The sequence below is a fragment of the Gigantopelta aegis genome, chromosome 10, assembly GCF_016097555.1.
Source record: "Gigantopelta aegis isolate Gae_Host chromosome 10, Gae_host_genome, whole genome shotgun sequence".
Taxonomy (NCBI): Eukaryota; Metazoa; Mollusca; class Gastropoda; order Neomphalida; family Peltospiridae; genus Gigantopelta; species Gigantopelta aegis.
Genome location: NC_054708.1, coordinates 55,651,948 through 55,669,875, shown reverse-complemented (window position 1 = coordinate 55,669,875; position 17,928 = coordinate 55,651,948). Strand labels below are relative to the sequence as shown.

Sequence of the window (17,928 nt, the reverse complement as noted above, 5' to 3'; positions counted from 1 at the left end):
TGATCTCGATCAGATCTCCAATAAGTACACATCTAGAAATGCATTGCAATTGGGTCACAGTTTTTGTATAACTAGAATACTACTTTTTGCACAAAGATTGTCTGTAGGGCACTGGGTGGTGGTTTTGACATTTTGTCACATGCAAATTACATACTATGCATATTTTGTTGACAACACCCCTACCGTTTTTCAATATAAGCATCATTACCAATACATTTGGATTCCCTCTCCTCTGTCAGTCTCTCGTCTATATATATCTGCCCTCATGATGGCTCATCCTCTAAATTTACATGTGTCTGGATGCCATTCTTTGTGGCAGTAATACTAAGAAACATGACAACAGATTACAACAAAAAGTAAATTGATAATAATACAGAATATATTTTTTTTTAAGACAAATTTTCAGAATCCACAGATTTGTCTATATTCTACTTTCATATGAATACAAAAAAAAAAAAAACAGTCTACAAAACCAGGGCACCGCTTTATAAAGCGATCTTAGCCTTAAGTGCACCAGGTAGCTATGCACTTAAGGTGATCGTAGTGCCAAGATCACTTCATAAAACGGGGTCCAGGTTGCAAAAACGCCACAATTACAAAACATAGTTACAAACGATTAGGGAATTCAGGGTGAATACACTATGATAAGACTGTACACACGAACTTTGCTATGATGTACTTAAGGAAGCACTATGACCAGATTATAAAATATACAAAATTTACAATATGTACATTTATGTACAAAGAAAATACCAAATAAACTTCAGATTTGTACAACAATCAAAAAATGCCAAATACAACAAATATGCTACTGGATATAAACATTAACACTTCAGTTTTGCTGCCATTGTCCACTGTAGACCCACTTGTGTTATTTACTAAACAAAATGAAAAGCTCAGTGTATAAACTATTTGCCCTGGACAGTGTGTTGGTCAGTGGTCATACACAGACACACACACAGTAATATAAAAGAAAGACTTCATCCACTTACTGTCCATGTCTATTCCTAATGTCTAATTTATTTTGATTTTCATCTGAATACAAATTAATAATCCATGGCATTGGTAAATTTGCTAGTGCTACATGCATACCTTGAGCTTAACTGATACAATCACTTTACTGTTGACTGCCTTAATATTTAAAAACAAATTGCATAAAAAAAAAAACATCAATTCTTTTAATTACATAACTTGTTTTATGATTTGGAAGCAGAGACGGTATAAATATACATTCATGTACACATTGCACCAAAGACACTTACATGTATAAATAGGCAAAATTTACTTTATATATATATATAAGGCTTGAAATTCGTTCAGTGGAATGGGAAGTAATAGCAATCTTTGCCAGGGCTCAAAACTGCCTGTGGCTAGGTCGCCAAATGCGACCAATGTCCCGTTTTTGCGACTTAAAATATTTTTTTAAATAATGGCATTAGTCGCCCAAATAATATTATGTGGGCGATCTTCTTTAGAGCTATAACATATGAGCCACTATTAATATTTGTATTCCACATTAAAATCATGCTCGTGGTTCTCTTACCATAATTTGCCATTATTATTTTGGGGGGGGGGGGGGCACCATATTTTTGGGTGAGTTTCGAGCCCTGCTTTGCTTCTCAACCTCTAATCTGAATTTTTTTTCTAGAAAGTGAGCAACAGATCTAGTGATATTACTCTCAAAAGTAAACTCCAAATTAGTGCTGTGATGTAACGTTATTAACGCAATGCAGGAGACTGGAAGCAAACTTTGGTAACAGTTTATGACTCATAATATCACTCCTGAAAAATACGAATTCTCAATAGATCTGTAAAAATATAATGAAAAGCAAAAGCTGTTTGTGAAATTGATTATAGAACATCATCTTGTGCATTTCAAGTGCCATTTGCTGTCTGTTTCCTGTCAATTTTTAACCCTGTATATATACATATTTGTGTTGTCATCTTTTAATTAAAACAAAAACTGAATCACAATATACAGATTTTTAATGTGAAAGTAATCAAGGAGGCCGGGGTGATTATATATGAAGGGAACTGCATCACAGCCACAAATGGTTAGAGTATTAACATCAACACACAACGGATAAACTGATTCACAATGTCTTCGTTACTGTTCAATACCAATAACTATAGTGATGCTGAACAAGTATGAAAACCAGGTATAATTCCAGCCAACAACACAATCTCACATCTAGATTAAAATAAATACTCATTTACAACGCATGGTTTATATTTGCTGAAAATACAGACATTTAACATTGGCACATTCAAAGCAGGAAAAAAAAAAAAACCTGCAAATTGTTGCTTTCATTTAGTGTTACGAAAATGGTGAGGAAAAAAAATAAAACTTAAAAATCACATGAAAAGTAGTAGATTAAGCTGAGTACATAATATGGCATGAGTGAATGTTTAACGACACCCCAGCATGAAAAATACATCAGCTATTGGGTGTCAAACTATGGTAATATGGCATGAATGAACTACAGTGAAAGTCAACTAGTGTAGGCTAGGTAATGTGGCTATGATACCATACTGATAGATAGAAATAAGGGAACACTTGGTATTGTAGGCCAATTTCAGTCACCATCAGCATTGTAATGTCTGTCTGAAGTACATTTTGTACGCTAAGTGTGTTCACCATTAGCATTGTAAAGTCTGTTTAAAGTACACATTGTAGGCTAATTGCATTCACCATTAGCATTGTAACATCTGTTTAAAAGTACAGACATATGATATAGGAGTGAATGTCAGTAATGTGAGATTGAATGTCAATTACAGTTTAACTTCTTAACACTATGAATAAGGGTTTTGGTTGCAGTCGCTCCTTTTTGTTAGTATTGGTGTGTTCTTTTATTTATTTCCATCAGTATAACTAACCTGGTCTGATGGCAACCTGTATGTTTGCCATGGCAAATACCGTTATGTACAACACTGTTGATGATGATCGATTACAAAATGTGTTATATTGCTTTCAACTTCCACCATAGGGTTTTGCGATGAATATGACAGATAATTTTGGGCGGTTTTTTTTTAAACAAAACTTTGCAGGGTTTTGGAAAGAACAGGGGCCACTGTGCGGTTTTCACCACCAAAGCATAAAGCTTGAAACAATTCATCATCTTTATAAAAGTAGAGAGCAATTTTACACGTATTAACAGCCATCTATGACCCTGTCATAAGTTCTAATTATTGGTAACATTTGTGATTTTTAGGGTTTATTTTGGTGAACACATCAGTTGGTACATGCAGTGGCTTAGGGAGGGGGGCAGACCTTGCCCCCCAATAGAACCTTTTTATCTTCTTTTTTTACTGTATTAATTTTTATAAAATCATACATTTATATATAGTGTGGTTGCGCCCGCCCGCCCCCCCCCCCCCCCCCCCCCAAATAATTCTAACTGATGATTGATGATAACAAGTTCAGGAATATTTGTTTAAGAACATCTCGGCACATTTTAAATTATGGCTACCATAAAATCTTTTAACTTCATGTTCTTCAATTTTCATGGTTTTGCTAAAAAAAAAAAAACATTTCGTTGGGTGGATCAAAAAGGTAGTATAATAAATTCATATTATATACATGTATATCTACTTTACAAGAATTTTATTTTCGTTGTGTTCTTAAAATCATTGACTGTATTTGTGAAAGAATTACCAAAAAATTAGACCACCATGAACAAAAGTAATTTCACAGTGTTTGGTGTCTTAACATATGGCTATTTCAATATTTTGTTGTGAGGAAAAGAGAGGAAACCCGTTGACACTTCATTGGCTAATACTAAGGATAAACTAAACAGGACAGACATACAAATGTACACAGCCTTTGATGTAACAGTCATTGAGTACTGGTTGGGATGGGAGGACTCCCGCCACCCCCCACCCCACCCCACCGAGGGCAACTGATCCTGTGACACATCACACCTACACCTAAGGCGAGATCTCTACCACTAGGCTACACCCTGCTCTGAGTTGACTGGGAGGCATGATGATTACTATTTTATGCCTGGTGGGTTTGATAAAAAACAAAAAACTTTCATTAGGTGTACTTGGTTTAAATAAAAAATAATTTTTGAGAGTGGCTCAGTATTAAGAAAATTACTTCCTGCCTGCCCCCACCCGTCACCCTCCCATATACGAGGCTTCACACACTTTCAATGACTATTTTCTTAAGGATTTAAAAAAAAAAAATTTTCGATCAACACTATGATCTAATAATATTACCTACACTGTTTTGAGGCAAACGGCTGATATCTTTTTGTAGTAACTAATTTTAATTTTTCATGATTTTCCACACTCTCAAATATCTATAGTTATGTATAATCAAAGCACCAAAATTTTGTTTTCCATGATTATTATATTCAACGAAAATAATATAAACAGTTTTCGATGGGTTCCCATGATCACATGGCAAGGAAACAAAAAAGTATTTCCCATGAAATTTGAAATCCTATGGCCTGCATGATGAACATTCCAACGCTACTTTTGTGCTTTGAAACTATTTAAAAACACCCACTGTTATCAAACATTCTAATGAAACTTCACATTTACAAGATAAAAGCAAAACATTCATAGTTATGAGTGATCAATATTCAAAAGTTACTACAAGCTATCTCAAACATCCAAGGTTGTGTTGTGAACATTCAAGCTCATGAGTAAATGACATTCAAACTTTATTCATCCGCTTAAAAAGCTCTCAAACAATCAGCTGACATTTAGAAACTACCTGAAACCATTCATCCAGGGTTTACACTGTAGATCGTCAAATAGCCAAAGGTGAATTAAAACTGAATTTGGTACATTTTTTTCATGAATAAAAAGTTAATTAGAAAATCATGTGCACAAAAGATTTACCGCTTGGCTAATTGAAACATAAATTTTGCTCAATATTACCTGACTAATTATTTTGGAGATATTTATTTTATTTTAAAAAGTTATATGTTACTTACTAACAGTTATAATCATGGTTTTGTAGAGTTAACTGTATATTTAGATGGTAGTATGAGTGACCATTGTCAAACTAAAGTTGACAAATAAAAATCATGATATCACATTTAGTACCATAAATAAACACATTTGTCACAAGGTCATACCTCGCACATTATCAACTAACACTGATGGACATGCGCAATCGAAACTGCGCCTCTGTACATCAGTCACCAGTCAGATGTTTTAGATGTGCACTGATCATCACATCGATTACATAGTAACATAAATGTTGGGGTTTTTTTTTGATGCGATTGATTAGTATACTTCAGATCTCTTCTAATATGGAAAATGGATGTGTATAAAAGTGAAGTGTCATTGAAATTAACATGGAATCTAATTCATTCTGTACTTTTTGGAAAACAAAAATAGCTCGAACTTCTTATACCCACCCCTTCAATATAGACAAAACAGTGCAGGTTAACCTAGCCGTGGCATAACTTGCAAAACAGCAAGTTATACCATAGCTAACCTGTATATATTTTTGGACACTTCTCTCACTATAGTGATGTCCCAAACTAATATCACAGTTATAGCACCTGCGACACTAAAGGGGAAAACCACCATGTCACGGTACAATCATGATGGTGTCATAAACATCCAAGATCACAAGCAACCGACATTGAAACCGTACTTCGGTACACATGGTTATGAATGATCAACAGCCAAGTGTTACAAATGTTTAGACAGTACCTCAAAACATGTTACGATCAATCAGATGTTACTTCATGTTTAGAAGTTTACATTTATCTCAAATCGTTGATGGTTGTCACAATCATCCAAACGTTACATCATTAGATTAGATTAGATGTTTAACGACACCCCAGCACGAAAAATACATTGGCTATTGGGGTTTTTAACTATGGTAAATGCAAAACTTAAATGTAAACCGTACATCATGTTTAGAAGCTATATCAAATCATTGATGGTTGTCACGATCATCCAAACATTACTCTGTGTTCAGAAGCTATCTCAAAACATCCACACATGGAGTGACAAGCATTCAAATGTTACTTCATCATCTTGGCAGATTGTTCTCATGATTGTCCTCAATCCAACATCTTGTCTAGTGCTCCAGAGTTCTATATATGAGACCTGGCTTCTTCATCACATAGTCATAATTCCGTCACACGCTGCCGGTAATGTAGCAGAAGAGGTGACTCCTAAAAGAAAACATTAACAAAAACAGTAGTAAAGTTAACTGGCGACAAAAATAGATACATGCAGATCCAGTGGTTTTCCTCTTCTTTTTTTTTTAAACTAACTATTTTTTGTTTCATGTTTTTTGTAAATTCTAATTTGTTTCTATTTCAGAATTAAACAGCAAGGTTTATGCTGTCATTCACCAAATCGTCATTTAATGCTGAATCTGGCAAATATGTCATTAATAATTTGACAAAAAGTTAATTCGAAAACCATGTGTCGTTTGTATAGCTATTTTTAGAAATACTTCTGTTTAGCGAAATGAATTTGGTTACAGATTTTCTGATCAAATTTGCCAAATTGTATTTAATTTTTGACATCCAACTTAAACTCTCTATACCATACCTAAGTAAAGGTCATTTTTGAGCATTTCAAATCACAATATTTTGTGAAAATTATTGAGTGCCAAAAATACTGAAGTCTGATAAAAGGCTGAAAAAAGTTAAATCTCTACAGGAATAAATTATATAACTGACAACTTAACTGGTTAAAAGAATTCATGACACATTATAGGAGCATATGTTATTTATTCATAATTATTCTGATATGTACATGTAATTGTAATGAGTGACATTCAATGTTTACCCATCAGGTGATGTGACATGCATTTGTATTGATGAAAAGTAATACCTTGACAAAGATTTGTGTCATTGTATGAAATGTATGAAAGACTGTATCAGGAGCAAAAGTCACAATAATATTATAACTTAAACATGCAATGAATTTTGTGGGATTATATGTCTCGACTACCATGAACATATTATAATTTTATCAATAGATGTTCATCTCAATGCATGTAAACAAAACAAAAAAACTCATCAGTGTCAAACAAATAACAGGAACATGTTCATAGTAACACTGCTGACAAAACACTTACTTTTGATCTCCACCGTGTGACCGTTACAAACTTGAGCGTATGATCCTTCCCCAGTATTTCTTCATTGCACAATATATCCACCTAAAAGCACATGAAAGCAGCCTGTGTAACAACCACAGAGTTACACTGTAGTTACAATATGTTTCAGGCACGTCCATTCCGGGCGTAACCTCAGACTTTCACCAGTGACTAACTCCTGGATAGGAGGTCACTGTATGAAACGTATGAAACACTGTATCAGGAGATGATGAATATACAGTGCATTTGTCACAGCAAATCCATCTAACAACGATGTAAACACATGCAACAGGTTAAACAAATATTCTACAAGTAACTGAAGAAACCAGGATATTCTATTAAAACGTAATAATGCTAAGTAACTATTAAACAATATGTTGGAAGTTGTATTACAATAAGGATGGCTAGTACTTTGTGTCAGAGAGACACTGATATATCCAGCTCAGCATGTTGTCTGCTCTGTGATCTATTTGATAAAAGACTAAATAATTATGTAAAAATACAAGATTCCACCACATGCTATATTACTTCAGGCAGAAGAATGAATGTCTCATGGTGAAATACATACTGATACTTACATCTTTGTATCTACTGGGAGAATTGTAGACCTTCAGAGATATAAACTTCTTTAGCTGCATGATGGTGGCCTGTGAGGAAATGCGTATAAACTTTCGCTTGAGGTTCTTCATATGGTTGCCCTGACACTCCAGACAAACATTTACTTGTTCGTCGCTACGGTGGTGGTCCGTTTCTTCTTCTGGAGGAGGTGTTTTTGCTTTGTCTTCGTCATGTGATCCAACTGTCAGTAATGAAATAAGATATTACACAATACGGTGAAAATATCACATTGAATGATCTACTATGAAATATAATATAATGCTTAATACTTATGTTAATGTCACAATAATTATACATTTTTAAATACAAATTCACATTCAAAATGATTAATATTTCACATCAATCAGTAAGAGAGCTGATCTGGCTAAATTACACATGCATTTGGCTTTCGATGTATTTGTCATTTACTTACAGAGTATTAGACAATAAGACCTGTTGGAACTGTCGAGCATTTGTTCTGTCCTTTAATGTTTTCACACATATTAATCATTTTAGCTTTTACCAAACAATGCAAGATGTGTATAAACTGGTTCCAAATCTCCAAGAGTGAGTATATTTTAAAATATATAAACAATGGAAGTTAAAAGTTTGTTTTGTTCAACGACACCACTGAGTACATTGATTTTATTAATCATCAGCTATTGGATGTCAAACATATGGTAAATCTGACAGTCATAGAGGAAACTTGCTAGTTTAAAAAAAAAAAATAGCCAGGGACCTTTTATATGCACCATCCCAGATAGGATAGCACATACCACAGCCTTTAATATACCAGTTGTGGTGCACTGGATGGAACAAGAAACAACCCAATGGCCCACCAACGGGGATTGATCCTCAACTGACTGCGCATTAGACTGAAACTTTACCACTGGGCTATATCCCACCCCTATAAACAATGAAATCATTACCAACATTTCCCATAGGGTGAATCAGACAATTTTACTTGGGTGAGACCTGATCAAAATAATGACTGCATACCTGTAGCAGTGGCATTTGGCATTGGTATTCCTCGCTTCTTGTAAAAATCTTGCTGTTTCTTCAACTCTTCTGTAAATCACAAAAATATTACATTTAAATTACAATTAACAAAATGGATAATGAAGTATGTTGATAAATTACCCACATTGACTATGAACAGAATATGAAGGCATGGTACTGACCAATGAAAAATTGTGCCATGGGTCTACAGGGCCACATAGGCCCCCTGACGGGGTCACGGGGAATAGCCCCTTGCGGGGGTGAGGAAGCAGCGCCCCCTGAAGTTACTGAACTTACAGGATTTTAGAGGCATTCTGAAGCTTTTCCTGCCAGCTTTTTAAGTTAATCTTGAGAGAGAAAAAATCTGTGCTTTTAACCATAACATTAATTATGAATAACAAATGATCATTACTTCTGTCTTCTCACCTCGTATTCATTAATAAAGTGAAAACCATTTCCTACAAAAGTGTAGTGTAAATCAGTTTTGTGAAGGCATGCCTGTCATACAAATTATGTACATATTAAAAAAAAAAATTCAAAAGCAAAACATACCCAACCAACAACAGAATGAGAGGCATACTCTTTACGTCAAAACTTGACCCACTGACAAAATAAAGGTCACCGAGTTTAGTCTTGACTTTGGTGTCAATTTCCACTGTCTGAGTTTTCAGCGGAACGATATCGCGTCTCATGATAAGAACATTCGAATTGCTAGTCAAAAGATATACCATTTTACACTGTAGGCTCCTGTCAATATTGTTCACCATGCACAGACAATGACTGCACATGCACAGAAGCTACCACACACTTCCTCTTCTTCTCTCTTAGCCTGGTGCACCAACACCACATGCATTCACGCATAGAGAACAGAAGAAGCAACTCATTTTTTTTTAAGCAATCGATCCCCCACCCCTTTTTTTTTTGCTTTTTGCAGAATTGCAGGATTTCGCAGAGGAGTACATTGCCTGATATTATGAAAGAAATTTATTCAGTGCAGTATTCTATAATAAAATTGTTTTCAAAGTAATTAATGAATTGCACTGAATGTTTATGTATTGATATGATCCAAAAGACACTGACTCGGTGTTACCTCTACAAAGAATAAATATTAAAATGTTTTAGTAATAGAAAGTTTATTTTGTTTAACGACACAACTAGAGCACATTGATTAATTATTCATCGGCTTTTGGATGTCAAACATTTGGTCATTTGGACTCATCATCAACGAAACCTGCTACTTTTTTCTTAATGCAGTAAGGGATCTTTTATATGCACTTTCCCACAGACAGAAAAGCACATAACACGGCCTTTGACCAGTTGTGGTGCACTGGTTGGAATGAGAAAAAACCCAATCAGTTGAATGGATCCACAGAGGCGATTCGATCCTGTAACCCAAGCACCTCAAGCGAGCACTCAACCAACTGAGTAATAGTGTTATATTAAAAAATATACTCACTCTTTTGGAGATTTGGAACCAGTTTATACACAATATCTTGCATTGTTCGGTCAAAGCTGAAATGATATATATATGTGAAAAGTATTAACAGACAAAGTAAGAACCTAAACTTATGGAAGTTACTGATGCTGTATTAGAGAAGTCATCAAGGACCTAATTCACAAAACTCTCGCAACTCTGCGATCTGGAAGTCCAATGCAAAAAGACTTGCAACAGTAATAATAAGTGAGCCTATGAGAGCTTTGTGAATAGAAACAGGAGGAATTACATCAGAATCACAGATGAAAAGTACTGTGGAGAAAAAATCTAGAAAATTCTGCATGGTGTTTAAACATAAAGGGTAGGTGATGTTGTAAGCTTTCCATCAAAAGCACAAGGACAGGAAGGGTTTTCGAATGGAAACTCAATAAATTTTGTTATATATTGTGGATAGTGCTGAGCAGTATACTGTATATATACTGTCCAGTATTGGTATCAAAAAGACCGGCCTCGGTGGCGTCGTGGTTAGGCCATCAGGTCTACAGGCTGGTAGGTACTGAGTTCGGATCCCATTCGAGGCATGGGATTTTTAATCCAGATACCGACTCCAAACCCTGAGTGAGTGCTCCGCAAGGCTCAATGGGTAGGTGTAAACCACTTGCACCGACCAGAGATCCATAACTGGTTCAACAAAGGCCATGGTTTGTGCTATCCTGCCTGTGGGAAGCGCAAATAAAAGATCCATTGCTGCTAATCGGAAAGAGTAGCCCATGTAGTGGTGACAGCGGGTTTCCTCTCAAAATATGTGTGGTCCATAACCATATGTCTGACGCCATATAACCGTAAATAAAATGTGTTGAGTGCGTCGTTAAATAAAACATTTCTTTCTTTCTTTGGTATAAAAAAAAAAAAAAGTTTGTTTTATTTAACAACGGCACTAGAGCACATTGATTTTTTATCTTATCATCGGCTATTGGACATCAAACATATGATCATTCTGACACCGTTTTTTAGAGGAAACCCACTGTCGCCACATAGGATCACTGGTCAGTGCATGTGGTTTACACCTACCCACCGAGTCTTGCGGAGCACTCACTCAGGGTTTGGAGTCAGTATCTGGATTAAAAATCCCATGCCTCGACTGGGATCCAAATCCATTATCTACCAGCCTGTAGACTGATGGCCTAACCATGATGCCACCGAGGCCGGTACTATTGGTATCATGTCAATACCGATTTATCGTACCAAGGAAAAATCAAAATACTGAAATACTAACAATATATATCTGACGAACGCAAAATAGCTGTGAAGAAGAGAGAGATGAGGGCCTTGTGTATGGAATTTAATTTATTGAGATGAAATTAGCGGGTGATATTTAACTCAGACATGCATTTAAAATTGAGAATACTGCTCGATATCAGTATGGTATCAATACCGAACACTGTACCAATACAGAAGTAAATCACCCCAAAAATACTGATACTGAACACGAAATTTCAATACCGCCCAGCTCTAACTGTGGTATGAGACATGTAACATGTAATGTTTACAAACCTGATGTAATTGTGAGGATAACTCTGGTGAATAACAATACCACATCGTGGGCATGTCGTGTTCTCATCCAAGAACTTCACAATGCAGCTCTTGCAGACTAAAATGAAATCGGAACAATAACTACAGATATATGTATACAGGTATGACTATCAGGGGTTTTGCCAGAAGGTAAAATTATGTACCTAAAATCGTGAAAATTTATGGATACATTTTTATAAGTTTTAGAAAGATTATAGTAAATTAACTGCCGTTTAAAATTTGTCAAAGTACCAATATGTAAAATGCAGTGTTGAATCTCAAAAGATTTTAAAGTGTAGAACCTGTGCAGCCTGTTTCATGTTTAAACAAAAAGATTGTAAAAAAATGTGTCATCGTAGTAAAGATCTCTAATAATTAAGTTCTGAAATGCTCCTTGTTCTCTTCTTGTTTTTTTTGTTCATTATGTTATGTTTGTAGAATTTCCTCTTTTTCCTTTTTCTCAAGTTAAACGCTATGAGAAATATCATTAATTCATCATGTCCCCACGAATCGTTGGTTTATAACTGACATGCTTTCATATGCATGTCTCACAGTGATAGGATCTGTTTGACACATGTGTTAGCGAATCCAATAAAGAGACCAGTTTAAAGGACATATGTGTCGCTAGCTGCAGGGTGAGGTTACTTTGTTTAAATTCTAGATTAGGTCCTGCACTGAGGGCCATCTAGTGATCTACTGGCAGTGGTTCTTCAACACATTAAAATAAATACCAAAGAGAAACTGTCTTTAAAAAATCATACAAGTTTATAAATGAGATTAAAACCGGAATTTTTTTTCTCCAAAGATAGTACAAAATTTTTTGATCTTGCAAACTTCAAATTTAATTCAGGAATATCATAGTTTTAATAAGCATATATGTGTAAGCTAAGCATATTATCATAAAAATATTGTTACATTGTCTAATATGAGTTGCTATTAAATGATGCATGAATGTGCTACTGTATGTGTTTATAAAATACTACAAAGCCCTGTTTGTGTTACTCACATGTATGCAAACATTCTGTAATAGTTGTGGCATCAATCAGATAACCTCGGCATAGGTCACAGGTAATGTGTGGATTCACAGACGCAAGTCTAATTTTGCGTTCCATCATCTTGACTACCCTGTTAAAAGATAATATAACATTTAATCTTACTACAGTAATAAAGACATTGCAATAAAAAGTACAATATTGAACACATGCATGATACAAAAAAATTCATGCATTGTATGTGTTGATTCAAATGACATTATGTCCCTAGCTAGGATGCTCAGCATTCCATCAATTCCATAAAATTCAACTAACTTTACTGATAAAGTAAGTTGTGTTATTTAATTAAAATTTTGTTAATATTAATATAACAAGGTGGTATGTAATAAATCTAACCACATAACAGTTGTTTTGCCATGTTATTTATTGCACTTATTTATAGTGGACCATATGATTTAGTCACGCACTATAAACAAGTGCAATAAATAACATGGCAAAACTACTACAGGACTCGAACTTAACGACAACACAAACAGCACTTTTTTGCCACTGTATATACCTGGTGTATATTATCTGCTAGTATTTAACATTTGTGCTTCTGAAATATGTCTACATATATGATACAGCAAATTAACTTTTCAGTCATGTTGATTTGCTGCAAAAGTCACTTTGAAATTGTTTCCGTCACTGGGCTATTTAACTCATGACAATATTTTTTAAATATTGCTGTATGCGATAAATTCTTAACAATGAGCCCTGAACTGGTATGTAATTATGTTTATTTATAATTTAAATCTAGTTTAGATATATATTTAACCGGAACATTATTGAAACGGAGTAGTCAGATTTCTTCCTGTAATATGTGTATTAGTGATTAATATATGGGTTTTCTTTTTATCAGAGAGCTCAACAATTTAACGTCAAACATAGGATTGTTGTTAATGTTATATTAGAGTGGAAATTTTTCACTACCATTTGGTATGCAGCGATTGCGCATAATTTATATAGATTGGTCTCTGACAGTAGAGTGTTGATAACTGTCCAAATGTCTATCTAGTTCTCTCACCGTCAGAGTACACCGTCAGGGTTAATAATCAAACAAATAATTATGACTTGGAAAGGAATGTTTGTTTAATAACACACCAGCATACTATGATACTGTTTATTCAGTGGCTGTTACATCTCAAGCACAGTATTTGTCACACATGGTCAATCTTAAACCACTGTACTTGCTTTGTAGAAATAAATATTGTTTAAATTAAATAAGTGCAAACTTGTATTTATAAACCATTTTTAAAATACCACTCAATCTCATGGACGAAATACCATGGAATGGCTCTTACAAAGAAATGGGCTGGTGACTAATGGTGTAGATTTGATAGGTTATATCAGCAATAATAAATACATACGACTATACTGAATTTGGTAAGTAATGCATATTATACAAGTCTGGAAAAAAAGTGACATCAATCTTTCATCAAACAATGAAAACGATAAAATCGCGGTAAAAACTTGCCCAAAAACAAAAGTCACAGTTTCCAAAATAACATTTTCCAATACAATTTGTAATAGGCTCCTCCAATAAGTGCTTCTGTACAACAAAAATCTCATTAATATCTAATAATTAAAACATAATTTTTTATCCTAGCTCCAGTTCGACAATGTCGGCCATGTTTGCGTTCTGGAAGGCTATCAGTAAAACCTGTACGTTCATTGGATAACGTCGTTTACTTTGATCCAACCAATTTATACGTTACTGATGTAGAGACATCGGCCAATTTCGGTTTCCGACATTGACATTCCTACTACATGAAAGCTGGTAGGAGCCGAGTTCGAATCTCAGTACTGGATCCGACCATAATAAAAAAATTTTTACATTCACATATTAAAGGGAACAAACAAAAAAAAAAATCCCATGGATACAATTTTTTTTTTTTTTTTAAATGTATCTAACGAAGGACAGCGAGTTGAATTATGAATACGTTTTTAAACGAGTTGTAAGATAAATGGTATTTAACGGACATATTCTCCAAAAACAAGTTTAAAATAAATATAAACGTTTTTGTTGCTTTTGTTTTGTTTAGTTTTTTGTTTGTTTGTTTTTGGGTGGGGTTTTTTTTGGGGGTGTGTGTGGGGGTTTTTTTCTTAACTAAAATGTATTATAGAGACTATTCGGGTGCAGGGGCAACTGTGCCCCCCAGACACCCCCCCCACCCCCCCACCCCCCCCCACTATGTATTTCCATCATCTACCCTCAAAATTAGTTGTAACAATATGTAAAATTCGGGTAGTTATTCGTTTGAGATACTCTGTATAGATGTTTGGTAACCATGCTAATATTTTTAGATGTATTTTATCAATTCTACCCTCATTTTAGTTGTACTTCGGGCAAAATCCAGCCAGTTATCCCATCCCAACTCTGTATAGCACGTACGCTTACGGTACTACACTGTAATCAGTTTCAGCATTTGTGCCCTCAGCGTTCTCTCTCTCTCTCTCTCTCTCTCTCTCTCTCTCTCTCTCTCTCTCATCCCCTACTCTCTCTCTCTCTCTCTCTCTCTCTCTCTCCCTCTCGGTCTCCCCCTCTCTCTCTCTCTCTCTCTCTCTCTCTCTCTCTCTCTCTCTCTCTCTCTCTCTCTCTCTCTCTCTCTCTCTCTCTCTCTCTCTCTCTCTCTCTCTCTCTCTCTCTTATTTAATGCATAGCTACCACTCGCACAGGGTATTCACCACTCTAGAAATATGACAAACCTTTCTTGAAATCAGTATATGAAGCAAAGACCGCCATACAATAACGCATTATAGTGGTGGGTGGTGGGTGAAATTGACTAACATCTACCTCACCCCAACTCTCCAAATACAACTTGTACCTTGTACATATATGCATTTACTGCGTGGGCGAATCATAGCTACATTTATTTGATTCCTGGACGAAATGTTCATTGTTTGGTAAATAAATGAAAAAACTATTTTTGGGGCCGAATCTTCCCAGAATCAGAATCAGAAATATGATAAGGCTGGTAGGTACTAGGGTTCCCAGCCTGGTACCGGTGTAACGTGGTATTTTGACTCCCGTAGAATACTGAACCCCGGTCACTTTTCTACGGCAAAAGAGTCAGTTTTCTATAGTTAAAAAATGACTCCATGCTGAAAAACCCATAGTACTATGACTCCCGACACGTTGCAAACCCCTCTTAAAACCAAAAAAACCTTCTCATTGGGATTTCAGTTTCTGTTTAGTTGCAAGAGATCTTTAGATGCACCATTCCACAGACAGGATAAATAATAATGTTGCAGCCTCGTTCACATCTATATCTTGGTCATAATGAATTGTTAGGAGCGCCAAATTAGAAAGGCGCTCCTGTCCCATAGAAGCACGCATGTATGTTTGTAGTCGCTGGATGGTGCTAAAGCTTCGCTCACACTCGCACGAAGTAACCGGTAATGCGCACGCGATATTTAGCAGAACGAAGATATTAGGAACCATCGTTGTATCACAAGCTTTTATGACCTATGCGAGGGAGCTCGGTTTGTCTATGGCCGTCCTCAATTTATGCCGCCATCGATCCAATTCCCTTGTCACAAGAAGAGGCGTTGCAAATCATCAACATACATCGCTATAGCTTATTTAACCATACCGCTATAACCGATTTGATGATTGAGGAGTCCGACGGGTAGCAAACCCGGCTACGTTATTCCGGTCATTTGGGGACAAGGACTTGTATATGTAAAATCCTATTTTTATTTTCATTTGAGCGGAACTCTCAATCCTGCGGGGAGGATCTTCAGATTGCCGACCCCCCCCCCCCCCCCCGGTTACGGGCCTGCAAAATAGCTGCATAAACATGTTGTATGTTTTGTGTTAACTAACTTTATATTTGCTTAAACCGTTAAAAGTTTGTTTGTTTTATTTAACCACACCACTAGAGCACACTAATTAATTAATCATCGCCTGTTGGATGTCAAACATTTGGTAAATGTTATATACTCTATATACGATATGGCAGATTATTGGCATGCATAACACTGGTATGTCACACAGAGATATTGGCAGGCAATTGAACATTAACATTACTGTCATCAGTCGTCTGATTAAAAAACATGTCCAAACTCATGATGTCAAGGATAGGCCATGATCTGGATGACTGAGAAAAACTGATGCCCGTGAAGATCGGGTCCTAGTATGCCTTGCAAGACGACCTCCATTGACCAACAGCAGAGTGCTAAGAACCCGATGGGGAACACAGTGTCAGGAGGAGGCTGCCTTCTGCTGGGATGAGAGCTCGGAGACCAATCAGACGTCCGGTACTCACTCCACATCACAAACAGGAGCATATGAGGTGGTGCAGCGCAAAGAGTCTAAGGACCCGGAGATGGCTACACTGGTCAGATCAAAGTTAGGCTTTCGTTTTTGACGGGCGCGAGCGCTATCACGCCCGTAAACTCAATCTGACGGGCGTGAAATAACGCGCCCCTAAATTGAACAAATCACGCTTGTATTTTTGTTTTTAACTCTGCCATTTTGATTGTTTATTGAATCCAATCCATAACGCCACAAACCATTCCATTCTGTTCACAATGAACGTCCTAGAATACGTTTTATAAACTGAAACACGGTTGGTTGGTTATCTTTACGCTGAGCCAATCAGCTAGGAGTTCACTTATTATTAAGATCTTGTTTTGTTTAATTTCGTACAATGCAGGTAATGTTCGCGAAAAATGTTTACACTCAGTGGCGTAGCCTAATCACGGGAAATGTTTACCTTTTCGCTTATTAATAACATTAAAAAGGTTCCTGTGTCATATCCCACTAAACAGGTGCCCTCCCCCCCCCCCCCCCCGCCCCCAATACAAAATCCTGCCTACGCCACTGTTAACACTGTCGTCGTTTTGATCACAGAAAAAATAATAAGTGCGTTGTCCAATAATTCTATGATGTGTATCATGATGATCATGCCCGACCTCATCGTGCCATAGCAGTACTCAACTATTTGCAGCGACCTGCAAGGAGCCCTGGCCTCAACCCTATAGAGCATATCTGGGATGTTTTGGGAGGGATTTATAGGAACTGAATAAGGCATTTCACGAGGAATGGCAAAGAATACCGCGTTTGAAGATTCGTCAACTGGTGTCCAGCACGAGGAAGCGTGTCCAGTCCGTCATTCAGGCACAGGGTGGATATAGCCTACCCGACATTGATCAGTGGCAAGGGATTTTTTATATGCACCATCTCATAGACAGGATAGCACATATCA

General features: G+C 36.2%; 1 protein-coding gene across 1 annotated transcript; it reads right to left on the bottom strand.

The window, feature by feature from the left end:
- Positions 1-1,968: 1,968 nt before the first annotated feature.
- LOC121384293 (polycomb group RING finger protein 3-like) lies at positions 1,969-14,347 on the bottom strand. Its single transcript, XM_041514609.1, has 9 exons — positions 14,193-14,347; positions 12,691-12,809; positions 11,667-11,763; positions 10,134-10,189; positions 8,678-8,746; positions 7,660-7,880; positions 7,064-7,144; positions 5,879-6,146; positions 1,969-3,514 (listed from the first exon to the last, which is right to left on the bottom strand). The coding sequence occupies exons 1-8, from the start codon at positions 14,285-14,287 to the stop codon at positions 6,099-6,101; spliced, it is 786 nt and encodes a 261-aa protein (XP_041370543.1). The 5' UTR covers positions 14,288-14,347; the 3' UTR covers positions 1,969-3,514; positions 5,879-6,098.
- Between the last annotated feature and the right edge of the window lie 3,581 nt (positions 14,348-17,928).